The sequence below is a fragment of the Sander vitreus genome, chromosome 14 (assembly GCF_031162955.1).
Source record: "Sander vitreus isolate 19-12246 chromosome 14, sanVit1, whole genome shotgun sequence".
NCBI classification, from domain to species: domain Eukaryota; kingdom Metazoa; phylum Chordata; class Actinopteri; order Perciformes; family Percidae; genus Sander; species Sander vitreus.
The window spans coordinates 14,250,371-14,268,378 of NC_135868.1; the positions used below are offsets into that span (position 1 = coordinate 14,250,371).

Here is an 18,008-nt window from a genome sequence, read left to right on the forward strand (position 1 = left end):
TGCAGCGGCCAATGAGAAGCCGCGTTGTCCTGGCAACACATACGTTTTTTTTCTGACTAATGAATTAATGACATGGTTATAATCATAGATATAAAACATTTTGTTATTATATATATATATATATATATATATATATATATATATATATATATATATATAGTTATAATATGAACACAAGTGTGAATAGGTGCGTGTTAGGAGTTGTGTGGTATTAAAGAGTGATAGTGGATCATGTTGGCATGCTTTATAATATGTATCTCAGGAATATGAAAAAGATTGTAATACTGAACAGTCTTTTGGCATTACATGACATTACTGCGCATACAATACATTGTAGCTTTCATATTTCTATTTATTGTATATTTGTTTCTCTAAATACTGTATACTCTCCTGTATTTATATTTATAGTTTTATTTCTAGTTGTGATTTATGGTATAGGCCTACACCTCCTCATTTTTGTTGTTATGTTTCCTTTGCTCTGTTTTTTTAATTTCAATCTTTTTTGGTACCCTGAGGACCAATCCATTACCTTTCCTTATCTTTTTTTCTGATAATATTTTATATAATAATAATAATAATAATAATAATAATAATAATAATAATAAAGACAATAATAACAATTATAAGATAAATAAATACAAACACAAATAAAAACGGTTGGAAAACTTTACATCAAATACTCAACGCTGCAAACTTGATGCATTCAGTCATGTAAGCAGGAACATCAAGCACAAAGCACCATATACAAATGAACAAATGAACTGTTAGTCATTTCTGTTTACATAAGTTTATGATGTCATCATACATTTTAGCAATTGGAGAAAAATACATCCCATAAGCCAGTAGTCAGAAGTCTACACAAATACACAGCATCCAATTAAATTAAAAATTAAAACATAAGCCTATACAATCTTATCTTTTTCATATTAGCATAATATTTTCTGTTTGACAAAAAATTATATTAACTCCAAGCGCACTAGCTTGTTCCTGCTGCTATTAGCAGCATCTCACAGTCATCCTCAGAAGACGGCGTTTACTTGTGTATTTTTGCTAACAAGAGTTTATCGGGTTAGAGGATGTGACACTTGCTGCTGATAGGAAAAACTAAACAAATAAAAACCCTTAAAGCAGCATTTCAAATATTTCAGAAGGATAAAATAGAGGAAAAACAGAGGTATTAGCTGTTTGTGCGGCCGTGCAATGCGTGTGCACTCAGGTTACACTTTCCAAAATTCTTGTCTTCAATAATGAAGTTTAATGCAAATGTAATTTAATGCAAATGCATTCTCTAACCATAGTTTTGCATGCATTGTGTATTTTTTCCACCTTGCTGTTTTTCCCTAATGAGGAGTATTTGCAACCTTGTGCTTTGCAAGAATTCATATGATAAAGATAAATAGTTGTAGACTTTTTCTTTCTTTGTATTCACTTATATTACCTCTAGTTGATATGTTCTGTTAGAGGGACTTCACAATAAGCTTATTTATTGTTTAGTAGTATTGCATGATAATGATGAGAGAGTTCATGGTTTATGTTCCCTTGCAGGCATATTGGGAGCCATGCTTTGGCTGAAATGATTAGTGGAAGTCAAAGCCACCGGGCTTATTCAGCCCGTATTCTTAATGGCCTTATAAAGTACACAGAGAACCCCTCCTGCTTGCTGAGAAAAAGGTTGAACAATAAACTAAATGCTGGAAAGCTAAGGTATAAAGCACAGAGACAATGTGGCAGGGGTGAATGGAAGTGACTGGTTAATGTACTGGGAACAGGTGAGTGGGGAGGATGAGCAGGTGAGGTTAATCTACTGATGGGAGTGGCAGGGTCTGAAATGACAGCAGAGTTACATACAAAGTATAAACAAGCAAACAGGAACAAATGATGAATGAGCAAACATATATTTTAAACCATGACAGAAAACATTAACATCCAGTTTTCGAAAACAATACTGTACAAGGAGTGCCATGCAATCTGTGATCATGATAAGTATTACACAAATCTCATAAAACCTTAGATGTTACTGGTTTTGTCTTGTTGTTGTCTGTAACATTGGTTTCTGCCTCATGACATTGTTCAATGTCCTCAATGACAACTAGAGAACTTGCATATTTCAAACAACAAAGCAAATATACAAGGAAACAAATACAAAAGCGTATATGAAAGGTCAATAAATCCATTTTAATGATTGAACTTAGGTCATGAGTGACTCTGACGCCTGTACCAATGCAGTTTCAGGTGAGTAGTTCCGTGCCATGGTAGCATTGTTTGACATTATAATGCTGTGATTCTCATGTCGTTGACTTTAACATTCAACATTGTTACTCACTCTCAACAGAAGTGAGAGAGCTCATCAGTAAGTTGGACCCTGAGGGAGAGTCCCTGAGTACTGTGGAGCTAGCACTGCAACCTCTGACTAATAGGTTTGCCTGATAGCATTGATCTGACTGGAGAGCAATCCCCAACTCTGCACTCATCTATACACACACACACACACACACACACACACACACACACACACACACACACACACACACACACACACACACACGCACCAGCCTGCCACAGTACAAACGCCAAGATGCTTTGAACTGCAGAACTTCTAACTCAGCCGGCCCATGGCTCTGCACAGACTCCATTATTATGTAACGGCGGCTATAAGACGAGGCTAAGTAGCTGTTGCTGGATGAAGAAGTCACTGAGCTGCACAGTAGATGACCAAACACCTCTTCTCGCTGATCTGTTATCTAACCACACAGAGCAAACCTTGTGCTGCTCTGAACCCGCTGAGGAGTGTGGCCGAAGTTTCGAGCTGAGTTAAGCTCTCTGGCAGCCATCCCCTGGCTGAGGATTGTGATCTTATTGAGCAAAGGCCTCTTAAAAGTTACACTTTCAAAAGTTCTCCACTACAAAAGATGAAGACTGCATCATCATGACGTTGTTACTGTTTCTGTTGCAGTTCTCATTTTCAAGTTTCTTATACTGACTCTGCAAAATTACTGAACAATATGTGCTATTATGATCTGCAATAAAAGTGGTTTTATATGTATTTAGTGTATACTGAAGGTGTCACCTGTATCAAAAGACAAAGCATGTGTCACTGGACATCAGAGAGGAGCAGGTGATCTGACAGCAGTCAGAGAACAAGGACGGCTCTACTGAGTCGACCTGTGCGTCATGAGTAGCAGACTAATGCTCAAGCTGACTGGATTATACCCAGCAGGGGAATTTATTCTCAACCAGGACATGCTGAGAGTTGCATGTGGAGCTTCTTCAGAACCATTAAGAAGACACTGGTGTGAACACTCTGTTGTACTCCTACAAAACAACAGCACACTTGTCCAGTAACATCCCAGGAGAAAAAAACCCTATGTGGGAAGCCTGAAGACAGAAGACATGCACTTTTTTTTCAGCACATACCAAACCGTTTTTTTGGTCAGAAACATAATATCCTGCAGATGTCCACTAACAGGTTTAGCAGGATTAAGACACAAGATGTAAACACAAACATAGTCTCGCATTGCCAGACCTATCCCCAGCGCTGTGTCAGCGAGGGAGTATGGTCTGGCTACACCGTATTCTGGGAAAGGGGGAAAAAACTCTGGTTTATTTGTATTTCTTTAAACTAATCACAACCATCCTGGGCGGTGCTAAGCCCCGACAGCAGAGAGGGGTGCTGGATGTCAGGCTTTATCCCAGCAATGTACATCTGTTGAGCCAGACTAGCACAAATGTGACAACAGTGGCAAATACACAACAAATACAATATTTGTTTTGCTGATAATACTTATTTACTATTTTCACACTCTTGTATTGTTACTTTTACTTAAGTAAAGGATCTCAATACTTCTCCCACTGTATAGTGGTACCATGGTCTGGAAATATGTTTAATGTTTGGAAAAGTGCCAACTATTGATTATAGTTTTAAAAAGACACAATAATGTGCAGGATTGCAGCAAGCAAAAATGCCCCCACAAAGTAAACAACATGTAACTTAATTTACATATATAAAATGATAAATGCAAGCACCCCAAACAAGCCACCAAAACAGAACTCTAGTATCTGGTTCAATTCATTGAAACATTTAATTAGCTGATTGTTGGAAAATATTACTAGCATTAACCTGCATCATTTCTGACTCTTTCCAGATCACTTTATTAGTTTATCTCTGGAACTGACAGTAGAAAAAGAGTTATAAATAGATACATGTCTTGTTTCACTGCAATTGACTTCTGCCAGAAAATACAAGAAAGCAGATATGACATCACAGCGTTAACACCATTTATAAATGTGCATTGTTTTGGAGTTTTATTTTTATCTGCTCAGAAAAGGCAAAGTGAAAAGCAAACACCTTGACTTCAAAGAGCTCTGTGGAGCCGATAAGCTGAGTCAGGATGAGGCTGTGGACTCACGGCAGTAAGTTGTGCTGTTGCGTGACAGCTGTAACACCACAGGTATCAAGTCCTCAACTGTGAACCAACATCAGACCATGACACGCCACACAACATGTTCTGTTGTACTGAGCCATGAAGTGTTTATTAGGAGGGGTGGTATTGAAAACTATGCTTTAATGAAATGTGATGCATTGTCCTTAAAATACAAAATAAAACTTGCCCTTTGACCTCCTGATGTGACATGGATCACACTTCCATGTCTGCTTATTTAATCAGAGAAGAGTACAGTCAACAATATCCAAAATGCTATGTGATGAACCAGGGATATAATTTCTGTGTCTAACACGTGAGTCAGCACTTTGCTAAAAGGCCACCTGCTGTCTGGAGATCTAAACTAGCTTAATGAAAGCCTTAATGACTCCTGGACAGTATAGATAAACGAATAAAGGAGGAAGCAGTCTCAGATGCACGAAGGAGAGACATAAAAAAAGGCACGAGAGGGGATGGGAGGGGATGGTAAAAATCTAAAAAGAGAAGAAGATGGAGGCAAGGACAAGAAAGGTGGATGAGAAAATGTTAAGAGTGGAGGTGAAAGTTTGGGGGAGTGCGCAGATGACAGAGGGGTGGACAAGTAAGCAAGAAGGGGGAGATGGGAGAGGTGAAGAGAAGCGACAGACACAGGTGTAGAGGAGAAGTGAAAAGAGGGAGGGATGAGGAGCTACAGGGAGGAGAGGGAGATGAAGAGGAGCAGATGCTTTCAGGTGGAGAGATTACTTAACAGTGAAAACAGGTAAGCTGCTGATCTGCAACTGCCTTGCACACGTGACCATCCCTGATGCTCTGGCTTGTTGCAGGAACAAACACACACACACACACACACACACACACACACACACACACACACACACACACACACACACACACACACACACATAGTAAATCACTGTTAATGTGTTGTAAATGATGTATTTACAGAATGTTAAATTAAAAGTTAAAATAAGCTATTTTAAAGCAAACGGCTAAATGTGTTATAAGGCTATAGTTTATTCCTTTGCTATATAAAATGCTCTTCACCTCTGTGTGACTTATAGGCCACAGTAGAAACAACACAGGTGTAAATAATTAACAATGGCTGAATTCCATTAAGTTGCTATCATTTCAGGTTCCTGGTATAGATCATGCATGCTCGCTGTCACTCTCACTGAACACATAAAACAGAGTCATCATTAGTTAGTTATTAGAAACATCTGAGGCTTTTCCTACTATGACATGCAGTGAGAAAGGCCTATTGACACAATATGTTTCCCGACATAGAGGATAGAGACCGCACCAAGATAAATTTGATAGATCACAAGATTACATCAGGGATAACAAAGAGCCAGAAAAAGAATCTGTTGTTGTTTAATTTTTAACTTTGTAACTTCTTGCTATGTTCTTCTGAAATAGCTACTCAATTATTTCACCTCTGCAGGCCTGTAAAAACCCTTCTGATGAAACATTATATGAACTCACTCTCATGTCCAGACTAAGGCCACAACCTGCACATATTTCTTTACTTTAATGGCCCATTCAAACACACGTGAAGAAGTCACAGTGCTGCCACCACAGGTTAATGTATTACTGTCACCTAGTGGTTGTATGTTCAACTGGCATTTGCGTCCTAATGTAGGTTAGAGTAAAAGGGTCTTTCTTAAATTGGTGACACTAAAGTAAGTTTTGTAAGTATTGAAATTCTAGTGACCACAATTGCATCCAACAGCAGCCTGCACACCAACCCCATATACTTGATTCTGCCATCTAACTTTATACTTTTAGTTAGATAGTTTTCCAGCACAAGTATGTCTTTCTTCTCCCTTCTTCTGTTGAGTTTTAAAAAGAGCTGTATAAATAAATCAGAATCAGAAATGAGTTTATTGCCACAGTAGTTACCTTACGTGGAATTTGCCTTGGTGATTGGTGCATATATACACAAACAAACATATTGAACATTAAGTTGATTCCTTTCTTGTGATTGAGCAAATGTTTGCTGCACTGTGGATTTTTCTTCTTTTTTTTTTACATTTCAAAACACTTCTCAATGACTTTAGAAGAAAAAAGTTTGGAGTGCTCAGAAGTTTGAACAAATCACAGAGGTGCTCTTTGAAAGGTACACAAAGTTCAGAAAAATCAAAGGCACGCTTCTTGCAAAAAGTTAAAAAGCACTCATTTAGATTACTATTTCATGTTAAAATTGTTAGTACATTAATAGAGCTGGGTAGCAACCCCACACGTGGCTGTCTTTTTGGAACTTATCTACGTGAATTTATACACGTTTTACTCATCTGAATGTTATTATCATTTCTCATATTCACAAAATTCTCTTATTGTTATAATTTGCATGTGATTAATAGATGTTCGTAATTCATATTACTCCACACTTTCATAGTGTACAAATCTTACATAATCTTATACCTTTTCCACATTGTGTTGATGCTAGAATCCATAGTTTTTGCACATGGTGGTCATAAATTTAGTTGGTTAACTGTCAGTTTTCATGCATGTAACCAAACCACATTTACTCTTTTGTTTTTTAATATTCTGCTTTTCCAACTGTTATTTGCTGCTACAGTTGCTTAACTTGCCCATGGAGGATATTTTTCTCAAGTTTTGGACCGTTGGTCTTGTCAGTCTTGTGCAATCACCACCCTGAAGCTTTTGCCTGCTCGGCCACTGAGCCTTATGAATTCCTCTTTTCCTGTCCTTCCTTTGCCACCGGGTGTAGACAGCCCTCTGTGCTGCTTTCATATCAGCTTCTCAAGTTTCATCTTTTCATCTACAGCAAACAGGAGGTTGAATATTATCAAAGACCAGCTAAATGTCTTACTTCACCCCCTCCGTTTGCACTCCTCATAACTGAGAGTCAGGAAGCAGAAGGGTGGAGAAAAACTCCTCAAGCTCCAGCTGAAGGTGAGAACTCAACTAACATTAAGTGAAATTCAAATTCGATGCCATTTCACCACTACGTGCATCAAATATTTTTGGATCATTTAATGCATTTTCTTTTTCAACACACACACACACACACACACACAGGTTTGTTTTGGATTCTTTAGTTGACCCACAAGTTAATAATTTATGATAGCAATTTGACCTATGGACTTTTACTGCATGCACCTTTTACATACAGTATGTATGACACATTTATGACACATTTGTAACACTTTACTTCCCTCTGTTTTATGTTAAATCTCTTGAGGATTCTTTTTATTGATTGCCTCTTTAATCATCTTAATCTATAGGCCTATTTACAGATAAGCATTAATGCTGTGCTCATGTTTTTTTGTTTTTATTTTTAACATAATTAAACTCTATATTGACAATATCATGAATTTGCCAGCCAGAATGCAAAGTGTCTGCTATGTCCAGTGTGTGAGGAGACTGTGGGGTCCAGCACAAGCGTCCCAGATCCTAAATGTGACAAACATGCACCGATCCGTATGCCAACTGCAACACAAAAAGGTTTGCAATATACAGTTCACAAGTATTTGGGGGGATATGCAGGATACAAACTTTGGTTGGGGGAAGAAGATGCAGGGTGCAGGGCTCTTATATTCATATAATCATTGTGGTGCAAAGCAATTAAGTGTTTAACATTATAGAGTTATAGGAGAGGAGGGAGAGATGAAGGAGTGTTTGGTGCAGGACAGATTTCAGGCTGAATTACGGTCCAGGGGTAATGGTAAGTTAAAATCAAAATTATACTAATATTACATTGAAACACAGACTTTAAGTGTAACTTGAATTAGTTAAGTGCAACCAAATTCAACTTAAAGGGACACTCCACCAATCATGACCATGCTCAGTTTACTTGTCACAAGGAGTACTGTGTGAGAACAGTTGCATCATGTCCTCTGTGGCTCTGAATGGAGCTTTCTAAAAGTCTGAAAAAATAACCTTAATGATGTCATAATGATGTCATCAGTGTTATCTCAGATTGGGCTTGACAATTCAAATTTAATACAGATGCCTAAAATAAAGTCCACACCTCTCAACCTTTCCAATCAGGTGAGACATTAAACAGGATGGTGTTGCTGAACCTCCTGACCCAAGTATTGTGCCATCCTGCAGGGTGTCCCAGCAGGGGCAACAGGTTTATGGACATCAGTCTCTGTTCATGCATGTTTCTGCAACGTTACTAATATCACTGTGTTTGGCATTTCTTAATAACCCAAAAAAGTAAAATAGGCTATCTATGGCCTGGATTATTTTGAAACACCAACTTATTATTATTGTTATTATTATTAATATTATTATTGTTATTATTATTATTAGTAGTAGTAGTAGTAGTAGTAGTAGTAGTAGTAGTAGTAGTAGTAGTAGTAATATTGTTATAATTTCATTATATTGTAGGGCAGTAATAGAAGGAGAAGGATATGAGCAATAGTAGTAGTGTTGAAAAAGGCTCTTATTTTGAAATCATCCACATACCCTTGTAGTTCTTCCTGGTTCAAGAGCAGAGGGAAATCAAACAAGGATCACTTGTGAGTAACGTCCGGTCTATTCCCAATTTTTGCAAGTTTTTAAGGTCCTACTGATTCTCATTAATCGTGACTTTTGAATGTGTAACTGGTTGTTGTTGAGAGTTCAGAATCAGAAAAGGATTTATTGCCAAGTAAATCTCTCACTCACTCGTTCACTGTGCAATTTAATTAATAATCTACTCATATACATAACTGGACACTCTAACTGCTCTTAACTGCTAATTTATGCTAAATGTCATTTAGTCACTGTATAATAACACAATGCCATACACAGTCCTATATATTTATCTTTATTTATCTATAGTTTTTTGTTTTACTGTTAACTTGTTTATTTATTTACTTTTTGTTTACTTCCTATTTATAGCTAAAAGTTTATTGTTATTGTTATTCCTATACTGTATTTTCTATACTGTATTTTTCTACCTCTTTATTTTCTATACAAGTGTTTGTAAGCTGAAATCTGCTGCTGGAAATCCAATTTCCTTGCAGGAGTCATCCTAAAAGGATCAATAAAGAGAAGTCTAAGTCTAAGTAAGTAACACTTATAGGAAATTGCCTTGGTGGTTGGTGGCTTGGTGCATACATAAACATGAACATATTAAACAATAATATGAATAAACCATAAATACAGAAACGATTTACATACAAAATAGCTGTTTAACATGAACAAAAAGAGGCTGAAGTTTATTCATATTTCATTAATAAGAATGGATTTGACTCTAGAGGCAAGGCAACTTTATTTATTTATTTATTTATTTATTAGCACATTTCAGCAACAAGGCAATTCAAAGTGCTTTAAATAAAACATTAAACAGCAATTAAAACAATTAAATACATTAATTAAAGGGAATAGAAAATAAAAACAAGCTATAATAGAATAGGACAGGTATAAAATACAAGAATAAAAGTTACAGTGCAGTGTTAGAAATCAACAAGCCAACATGTTTCTGTAGGTCATGGATGGGGCGGGGCATTTTCAGACACCATATACTCCACCTCTGTCCCCTCTTTGACTTGTGTTTTATTCCATCAGGTAATGGAGGACAACAAGCCATGGGCTCTGATCTCAGAAGTGGGCGGACAAGGTTACATCGAAGAGGTTACTGACATAATGAAACAACATTTCCAAATCATCTGCCACAAAGATTTCCTTCAAAACCCTCTGCTGCACGGTCCTAAAATCCAGGCCATGTTTGTGTGGAACGCCCTTCCCGCACCCGAGCCTGCGCTGCTCAGTTCACTTCCCTCGCTGAAGGTAGTCGCCAACGGAGGAGTGGGCATCGACCACCTGGATGTGTCGTACATCACCAGTCTGGGAGTGAAGGTGACCAACACGCCTGGTGTGGTGAGCGATGCCACTGCTGATATTGCAATGGGTCTGCTTCTGGCATCGGCACGCAATATCGTTGAAGGTGAGTCAAGACCAAAATCATACATTTTCTTAAAAGGGCTTTACAATCTGAAGGACGCCATGTATCCTAAGACTCCCAAGGTCAAAGTTTAAGTGAATCCTTACAATTACAAAACTAAGACTTTCAGCTTTTTCCACTTATAGCCTACAGCTTTGAGAGCAAGTCTGACAAAAAAAAAAACTAAACATTATGTGCTCATACATTTTTTGTCGCAGGAGGCCAAACAAGAGGCAGTATGCTCGTCAATGTGGCATTGGTCATAATAAAAAAAAACTTTTTTAAGGGAATGTCCTGATTTTCCATAGGTCACCAAATAGCCGTTAACTCCAACACCACGCATACACAATGCCAGATGGGAGTTGAAGTCACAGGGTCGACGCTGGGTATTATTGGAATGGGACACATTGGCTGCAAAATTGCTCAAAGAGGCAAAGGGTTTGACATGAAGATCCTGTATCACAACAGGAGTAGGAGGTAAAACTTGTATGACAAAATAGTTCTTTTGGTTTATTTAGAAATGTCATATCAAATACAGGCATAATTCCAGAAACTGTATATCTGTTGTACAGCCAAAAAATAAAGTTAGGGGAAAAAATGATTTATGACAATTTTGGGATGAAATAATATGTCAAGATCCAATAATGGATGAAAAAAAGCTTTGCCAACGTCTGTACTCACTACTATAACCAGATATTATAAAGCAATGAATAAATGAGACGGTGGTAATGGTCAGCTTCAGCTTTTCTATGTGCTGTTTAGGAGTGTTGAAGATGAGCAGGCAGTGGGTGCGAGTTACCATGACAACATGGATGACCTGCTGAAAGCGTCGGACTTCGTCGTGCTGGCGGTCAACCTGACCCCTGAAACCACAGGCCTGATCAGCCACAGAGAGCTGTCCCTCATGAAACCCACAGCAACACTGGTCAACATCAGCAGAGGTGAGGATAATGTGTTTCCTAGACTTCACTAATCTTGGTTAAAGAATTACACTACTGTGACATTATTCTGAAACACTGATGTTTAATGCACGTTTGGACCCTTCATGCCTCAGGTCTGGTTGTGGACCAGGATGCTTTAGTCAAGGCTCTGCAGTCTGGAACAATTCGTGCGGCGGCATTAGACGTGACTCACCCTGAACCTCTACCAAGGTCTCACCACACTCTCCAATCACAGTTCATTAAAGTAAGACTGTGTAACTTTTATAAGAAGAACATCCTTCCTTTTTCAAATTTTTTTTTGTAGTACCCATGAGCAATAAAACATACTCTTGCTCAGTTCAGTACACTAAGGAGTTTTGCTACTACAGTCTTACTTTAGATAACAAAATGATGCGGGTACTTTTAAATTACAACAACATTACTGAGTCAATTCCCAGCAAAAGTTACATAGTCTCACTTAACTGTACAAATATCAACCTTGTCACATCAATAGATCACAGAGGAACACAGTATGTAGGCTGCTGGCAAACAAGTTTCATACAGATCAAAGCCAGTTTCATTCATAAATATAAAATAAGATACTGTTTTCATTTGGGGGTCAAGAATATTTCTTTTTGTATTTCTACTACAAGTATAAATTATTATGTCAATGTTCTTCAAAGCTGCACTAGGCAGTGTTTTTATGGATCAAATGTATGAGAAAGATGTCACTTGTCACGAACGTACAGAGAAGTATCACCCTGTAGCTCTGTACAGCTCTACGACGTTTTTAGCGTCTTTTAGCTTGTTGTTTTGGTTTTCTGGAACGGAACTTCACTCTCATCAACCATTCGGCTGTAACAAGCAGCTAATAGTGAAAGGAAGCAGAATTTAACATTTGCCATCACTCAACCAACTTGGTTCCTTACAACTCCTCTTCTCCATCTTGTGCAGGGATCATCCTCTCCTTGGCCTTCCTAATGTGCTGATCACCCCCCACGTTGGCACCAACACCTACACTACAACAAGAAGGATGGTGCAGAGGATGGTAGAAAATGCTATGGCTGCACTGAAAGGCCAAACTATTCCCAATGAAGTCAAACCAAAATGACTTCACTGATAGTACCTCAACTGTCTGTAGTAAGAAATGGTTTCCTATTGCAAAATGAAGTACATACATTAGCTGTTTGACCGTTCTGTCTAAAGCTCTACCACAATTACCTTGATAAAAATGATGATTTGTTATATTAAGATTAATAAAATGTATCAGTTAGCAAATGTTTAATGTCACTTGTCTGTAAACAACAATACATGTTAGAAATTACATGATTACATGAGGATTTTAACGTTAAGTGTACTTTAGTGTAGCATAACAACTTAGTTATACTGAATGACTGTGACATTAAAATACAAAGTATATGTACATGCTTCACCAACAAAAAAAGAAAGATAATAAAGCTACCACAAATTTTGCACCTGGCACACTTGACCTTCATGACCCCTACCAGATGTAAAACAAAGCACAACATGCTTGCAAATGTTCATATTCTTTTAGATCTCCCACATATGAAATACATTTACTGCAAAAGTGGTTAAACTGACAGATATTGGCACACCCCATAAATAACATTAATTCAAAATAAAGCCAAGGTGAAAGGAAGATGATACATCTAAACTCAAGTAATTTCTTAATGCAAGCTCTGATTGACCCCTAATTTAGTGTAACAATGGGCAGGGGGTTCCTCTACATGTTTGAAAAAACATGAAAGAATGTAATTATCTTGATGCATTGAGGAAATAGAGTACTACAAACACATAGGTACAATAAGCAGAAATTCTGAAATGGGCATTCTGCAGTACTTTTACTTTTAAGTATATTTTGATGCTCTTTACCCTGTTTGCAGTAAATCCTTATATATATATATATATAAATATATATATATATATATATATATATATATATATAGATACACTGCTGCTACTACTACTACAATACAAATTTTATATATATATATAATTTGTATTTGTAAGCAGTAATTTGTAAGCAGTAGTAGTAGTATTGTAAATGTAGTAGTTGTGTTTAAAATGTAATGTTTAAAATTTAGGGGGAAGTGGGGTTGCAGATCTCTACTACGCAAGAAATCTTTGTGGAGCTGCAGTGAATATGCCTGATTGTAATAGAAACTCCTAAAACACTATTTCAAATATTTATCCTAAAGGAGATACATAGACCGATAAACACAGATTGTGACAGCCGTTACAGACCTTTACTAAATATTTTTTTCAGAAATAAACCTTCACAGATACTCAGGCATTCACAGGAGGCCCTAAAGTCGCTCAATCATCAACAATCGACGCCGAGTCAGAAGGTCCTCACAAGCAGCAATCAGGCATGAAAATAGAAGCGAAAACTTCCTGGAGAACATAGTATAATTACATTTAAATCTCTTACTCAGTATCTGTTTGGCTCTGTGTGTCTGGTAGCTAAACGGCACCATGTTTATCTCTTCGCAAAACGCACCGCCCTCCTTCAAAGATTTCACCCTCGTCATGGTGAGTGACACATCTGGAGTTTGTGGTTTCACTTTGACAGAGGCAAAAATATAGCTACGTGTTGATTTCATGGCTGCCTTGCACAATGTGTGTTATTATTAATGAGTCAGTGCTTACGCCTTGTAGTTTTGGTTTAGACGCAAGGTTTTACCGGACAAATATCCCGCAAAGTTTTGTCAGTGCCAGTTTGCTATACTGACTTGTATTGGATGGAGGTGGGGCATATTGTAACAGTTACATTGAAGAATCGGAAACCCCCACCCGATTATTATAAAAATACAGATTCTTCAAGTCCCAAAAGATGGTACAGTTTTAGTTATTTAATGCGACTAGAGTCAAGTCCAAGTCATGTCAATTTGATTTACATATATAGCCCAGAATCACAGAGTACTAATACTAAAACTGTTAGAATACTCAATTACAAATGTAAGTCCTGCAAAGTAAAAGTTAAAAGTACGAGCGTATCAAAAGTACTCAATGCAGATAAATGTGACTGTTAATACTGTCAAATGTTATATCATTAGATTTTTATTACTCATGTATTTTCATTTATGTTATCACCATTTACCTTTTTTATATAGGGCTGCAATTCGTTACTAAACCATGAAATGCAGCTGGATTTTTGCACGAAAAAAAGAATGAAACAATTCATAGTTGTATTCTCCCCACCAGCCAGCAGTGGCTGTTGGGAATGTGGGCCAGCTGGCTGTGGACCTCATTGTGTCCACTCTCAACATGAGCAGAGTTGGCTACATACACACAGACTGTCTCATTCCCATGACTGGAAACAACCCGTACGCTACCTGCAAAGGAGATGCTGAGGAGCTGCACACCCCTGCAGAAGGTACCATCTAAGTAAATAATACAAAATAAATGTGCAAATTTCATCTGTGAAGTATGTTCTCTATTAAACCAGCACTGAGGGCCTGTTTGAGGTACTTTGTTATCCATTCAAGTCTGCTAATATAACTAATACTAACTTTAATTTGTCTGTGCAAGTATAGTTTGCTAATATGCATGTGTAGCCAAAAACACTAATCTGTACTGAAAGCTATTAGTGTTAAATGTGTTGTACTGTTTGATAAACAGGCCATGTCTCCTGTCAGTGTCTTCTGGTCCAGTTGTCTTATTGTGTTACTCTACATTCTCCCAAAGTCATTGGTTGTCAAAGACTAAAATGAAGACTGAATGGTGCTTCTTTACCGAATAGACCAAAACAGGGTCTCAATGAGTGTCGGCACACTGTGAATAAATTGTGAGAGTGTCAGCAGTGTAATTTGTCACTGCTGTGAAGTTAAAAAGAAACCCAGCACATTACAAAAAACTAACTCACAATTAATCTGTTAACCTTTCCTCATCAACAGTTTACACAGCAGCAGAACTAAAGATGGCAGTTCTTCAAATCAGAGCGCCAATTATTCAGGTAAAACCAGTCTGTTGCATATCGGCATGAGGTGATTCTTCATTTTTTTATGACCTAAATGAGTGGTTTCTTGAGTTTGAGGCCTACCTTTTCAATTGTATAATCTAGTTTTTTTTAAGCTGAGATATGTTTTAAGAGAGCATGAACTACACATTTATGTATGATGATGATGTAGTTTGTGTTTCCATGGACCTAGAATGGAGTGGGTGTATTTACTGTATTTGTGGCTCGAACCTTTGTTTTAATTGCAGACAAAATCCAAAAAGTTCCGTCAGTTGCTCGTGTCTTGGATCAAAGCCAGCGGGTTCTCTAGGACTGTAGTTCTGTCCAGCAGCCACGCCTACCAGAGGGATGACCAACAGCTGCAAGGGTACTTCCAACCATGGACTTCACATCATCGCTGCATTTCTTTGCCTTTGCTGTTTGCAATGATCTCTGCTAACATATTTGTGTCCATGTTAGCACTCCTTTGAGGTACCTGGTCACTCCGTCCCTGCTGAAGGTGAGTGCGGATGCTTTGAAGGACCTTGGCTGGAAGGAGATGGAGCGAGTGTCGGCCTTCCCAGGATTGACAGACGCCAACACAGAGCCACGCCTCTACATCCCCGGAGGAGGCATAACCAAAGGACTTTACACAGACAGGTATCGATAGAGAGAGAGAGAGCTGCATCTGCCTGTTGGCAACTTCATACAGACCTCATATCATGATTTATCTGAAAGAACACAAATATACATTTTAGATGGATTATTTGTGTGCATTTTTATTTATTTTTAAAGTGCTCATATTATGCTCATTTCCAGGTTCATAATTGTATTTAGAGGTTGTACCAGAATAGGTTTATATGGTTTAATTTTTAGAAAACACCATATATTTGATGTACTGCACATTGCTGCAGCTCTTCTTTTCACTGTGTGTGTTGAGCTCTCTGTTTAAGCTACAGAGTGAGGCATCTCACTTTTGTTCCATCTTTGTTGGGAGTCGCACATGTGTAGTAAGTACTGCTAGCTTGTCAGTTGCAGAATATGAGGGCGTGCCACGCTAGCAGCTAGGTGAGCATTGTAATGTGTGTTACAAAGTGACGCACGTTCGTCATGGAAGTAAAGGCTGGACTACAATAGAGCTGTTTGGAGCAGTTTGTGAACAGTGTTTTCTGTTGGAGATGGTAAGTCCCTTTGTGGACTTTGGGCTTTTTCACTTTGTAAACCTATAACATGCACAAAAAGATATATAACACAATAAAGGAAAGGGGAAAAGCCAAAAAGCATAATTATAAAATTAAACCACATAAACCTATTCTGGTACAACCTCTAAATACAATTATGAACCTGAAAATGCATAATATGAGCACTTTAAAGTTGAGGCTCATTTTAGAGGTTCTAAGAAGTACAAATAGGGTTGTAACTGCCCTGTCTGTGAGACAGGGGTCATGGTTCTGTATAATTAACCAAATACAGCAACAAACTGAACGTTGAGCCGGTTATGTTGCATCCTGATATAATTTACTCATTAAATGCAGTCATAATTGTTCACCAGCTGTGTGTGTGTGTGTGTGTGTGTGTGTGTGTGTGTGTGTGTGTGTTGCAAGCAGCATGTGACGTGCTACCATGTGTTGACTGTTAACCATGTCTGTATTCTTTCTCATAATAACAAGATGCTCAGTCATAATTATGAAAGAGTTGCCCTTCTGTACAATTCTAGCATACTGCTACTGGATAATATCAAAACACACTTTCTCTACTACAATATTTTTTTAATTCATCACGCTGAAACCACCCTGTAATAGGTTTTGATCAGGGTTGTTTTACCATGTTTGACCATGTGTGCTGGATGTTGTGTTCAGCTGTGCAGAAGATCTCCCTCTGGCTGTGTTGCTGCTCTTCTGTTCAGAAGGCGACAACATCCCAGATGCCTTCACGCTTGTCAACCACCTCAACAACTGGCTTCATCTGCTGGAAAATCCTGTAAGACAGCCTTACATACACAGTTAGGTTACAGAAATAAAGTTGCAGAGACTTTAAACTTGTTTAAGAAAAGTATTCTGTCATGTTGGGCAACATGCTTAGTTTGTTTCAGAACTCACTATATACTATAATGTGTGATTTGCGACTATTACTTTCTAATTATGGTTTTGCCTGATTCACATTTCAGAGCCAAAAGCCCAACAAATGGAAGATCCCCACTTCCTGGAGTCTTCTTTTTGGCAGCGGTATCCCTCCAGCACTGTTCTGATACACACATATTTAGTTTTTGCTATTTTAGCTCATAATTAGCATCATGGGGACTGCAGCAAAGTCTTATATATGTATTATATTGAGTTTACTTGGTCTGGATCTAAAACTTAGTTGTAAACTGACCCCACAAGAACCCTACCACTCCTTTATTTTGAGAATAATCTTTAAATGTACAAACATTATGTCATGTACAGGAATTGACCCAAACGTGCACTTCTGGAATACTATTTCCTTGTATTGCAGCATTTAAATGTTTTTTTTTCCAGTAAAACATTGCGATAAGAATCCAGTGTGAATTTATCTAATGATTAAGACTTTGATTAAGTTACTCTCACCGGACCCTGCCCCCACCTGCCTAACTGAAAGTAGTTGGCCAGGTGCCATTCTGTATTCCTGGCAGTCCCGCCTCTCTGTAATTTGATTCTTTTCTACAAACATGTTACAACAATTTCATAGTGGTAACAAGGCAGCACTCTGATTAATATGTTTACTTTATAAAGCTGTTCTGCCAAGTTTGTGGTTTTCCTTTCTGTCTGCATCATTGTTTTGGGTGGTTTCTGTGT

At 37.9% G+C, this 18,008-nt stretch overlaps 2 protein-coding genes across 6 annotated transcripts; both read left to right on the forward strand.

Annotated features, from left to right (window-relative positions):
* The first annotated feature begins 8,862 nt into the window (after positions 1-8,862).
* Positions 8,863-12,716, forward strand: LOC144529346 (putative 2-ketogluconate reductase). Of its 5 annotated transcripts, none has more exons than XM_078268370.1 (7): positions 8,863-8,908; positions 9,352-9,439; positions 9,942-10,320; positions 10,626-10,794; positions 11,080-11,258; positions 11,372-11,468; positions 12,192-12,716. In XM_078268370.1, exons 3-7 carry the CDS (start codon positions 9,945-9,947, stop codon positions 12,346-12,348), a joined length of 978 nt encoding a protein of 325 aa, XP_078124496.1. In that variant the 5' UTR covers positions 8,863-8,908; positions 9,352-9,439; positions 9,942-9,944; the 3' UTR covers positions 12,349-12,716. The 5 variants fall into 5 exon arrangements, with proteins under 5 accessions (XP_078124496.1, XP_078124497.1, XP_078124500.1 ...); XM_078268371.1 differs by having other exon boundaries at positions 9,398-9,439; XM_078268374.1 differs by having other exon boundaries at positions 11,372-11,502; positions 12,192-12,317.
* An 859-nt stretch (positions 12,717-13,575) lies between these two features.
* On the forward strand, positions 13,576-17,960 carry psmg2 (proteasome (prosome, macropain) assembly chaperone 2). The gene is made up of 7 exons (XM_078266971.1): positions 13,576-13,790; positions 14,463-14,634; positions 15,155-15,213; positions 15,465-15,583; positions 15,676-15,855; positions 17,055-17,175; positions 17,363-17,960. The coding sequence occupies exons 1-7, from the start codon at positions 13,734-13,736 to the stop codon at positions 17,441-17,443; spliced, it is 789 nt and encodes a 262-aa protein (XP_078123097.1). The 5' UTR covers positions 13,576-13,733; the 3' UTR covers positions 17,444-17,960.
* Positions 17,961-18,008: the final 48 nt, after the last annotated feature.

Coding starts and splice junctions, on each gene's coding strand:
- psmg2 (XM_078266971.1), top strand. CDS start 13,734: ATGTTTATCTCTTCGCAAAACGCACCGCCCTCCTTCAAAGATTTCACC. Junction 15,856..17,054: donor AAAGGACTTTACACAGACAG/GTATCGATAGAG, acceptor TGTTGTGTTCAG/CTGTGCAGAAGATCTCCCTC. Junction 17,176..17,362: donor TTCATCTGCTGGAAAATCCT/GTAAGACAGCCT, acceptor TTCACATTTCAG/AGCCAAAAGCCCAACAAATG.
- LOC144529346 (XM_078268370.1), top strand. CDS start 9,945: ATGGAGGACAACAAGCCATGGGCTCTGATCTCAGAAGTGGGCGGACAA. Junction 10,321..10,625: donor GGCACGCAATATCGTTGAAG/GTGAGTCAAGAC, acceptor GATTTTCCATAG/GTCACCAAATAGCCGTTAAC. Junction 10,795..11,079: donor TATCACAACAGGAGTAGGAG/GTAAAACTTGTA, acceptor TGTGCTGTTTAG/GAGTGTTGAAGATGAGCAGG.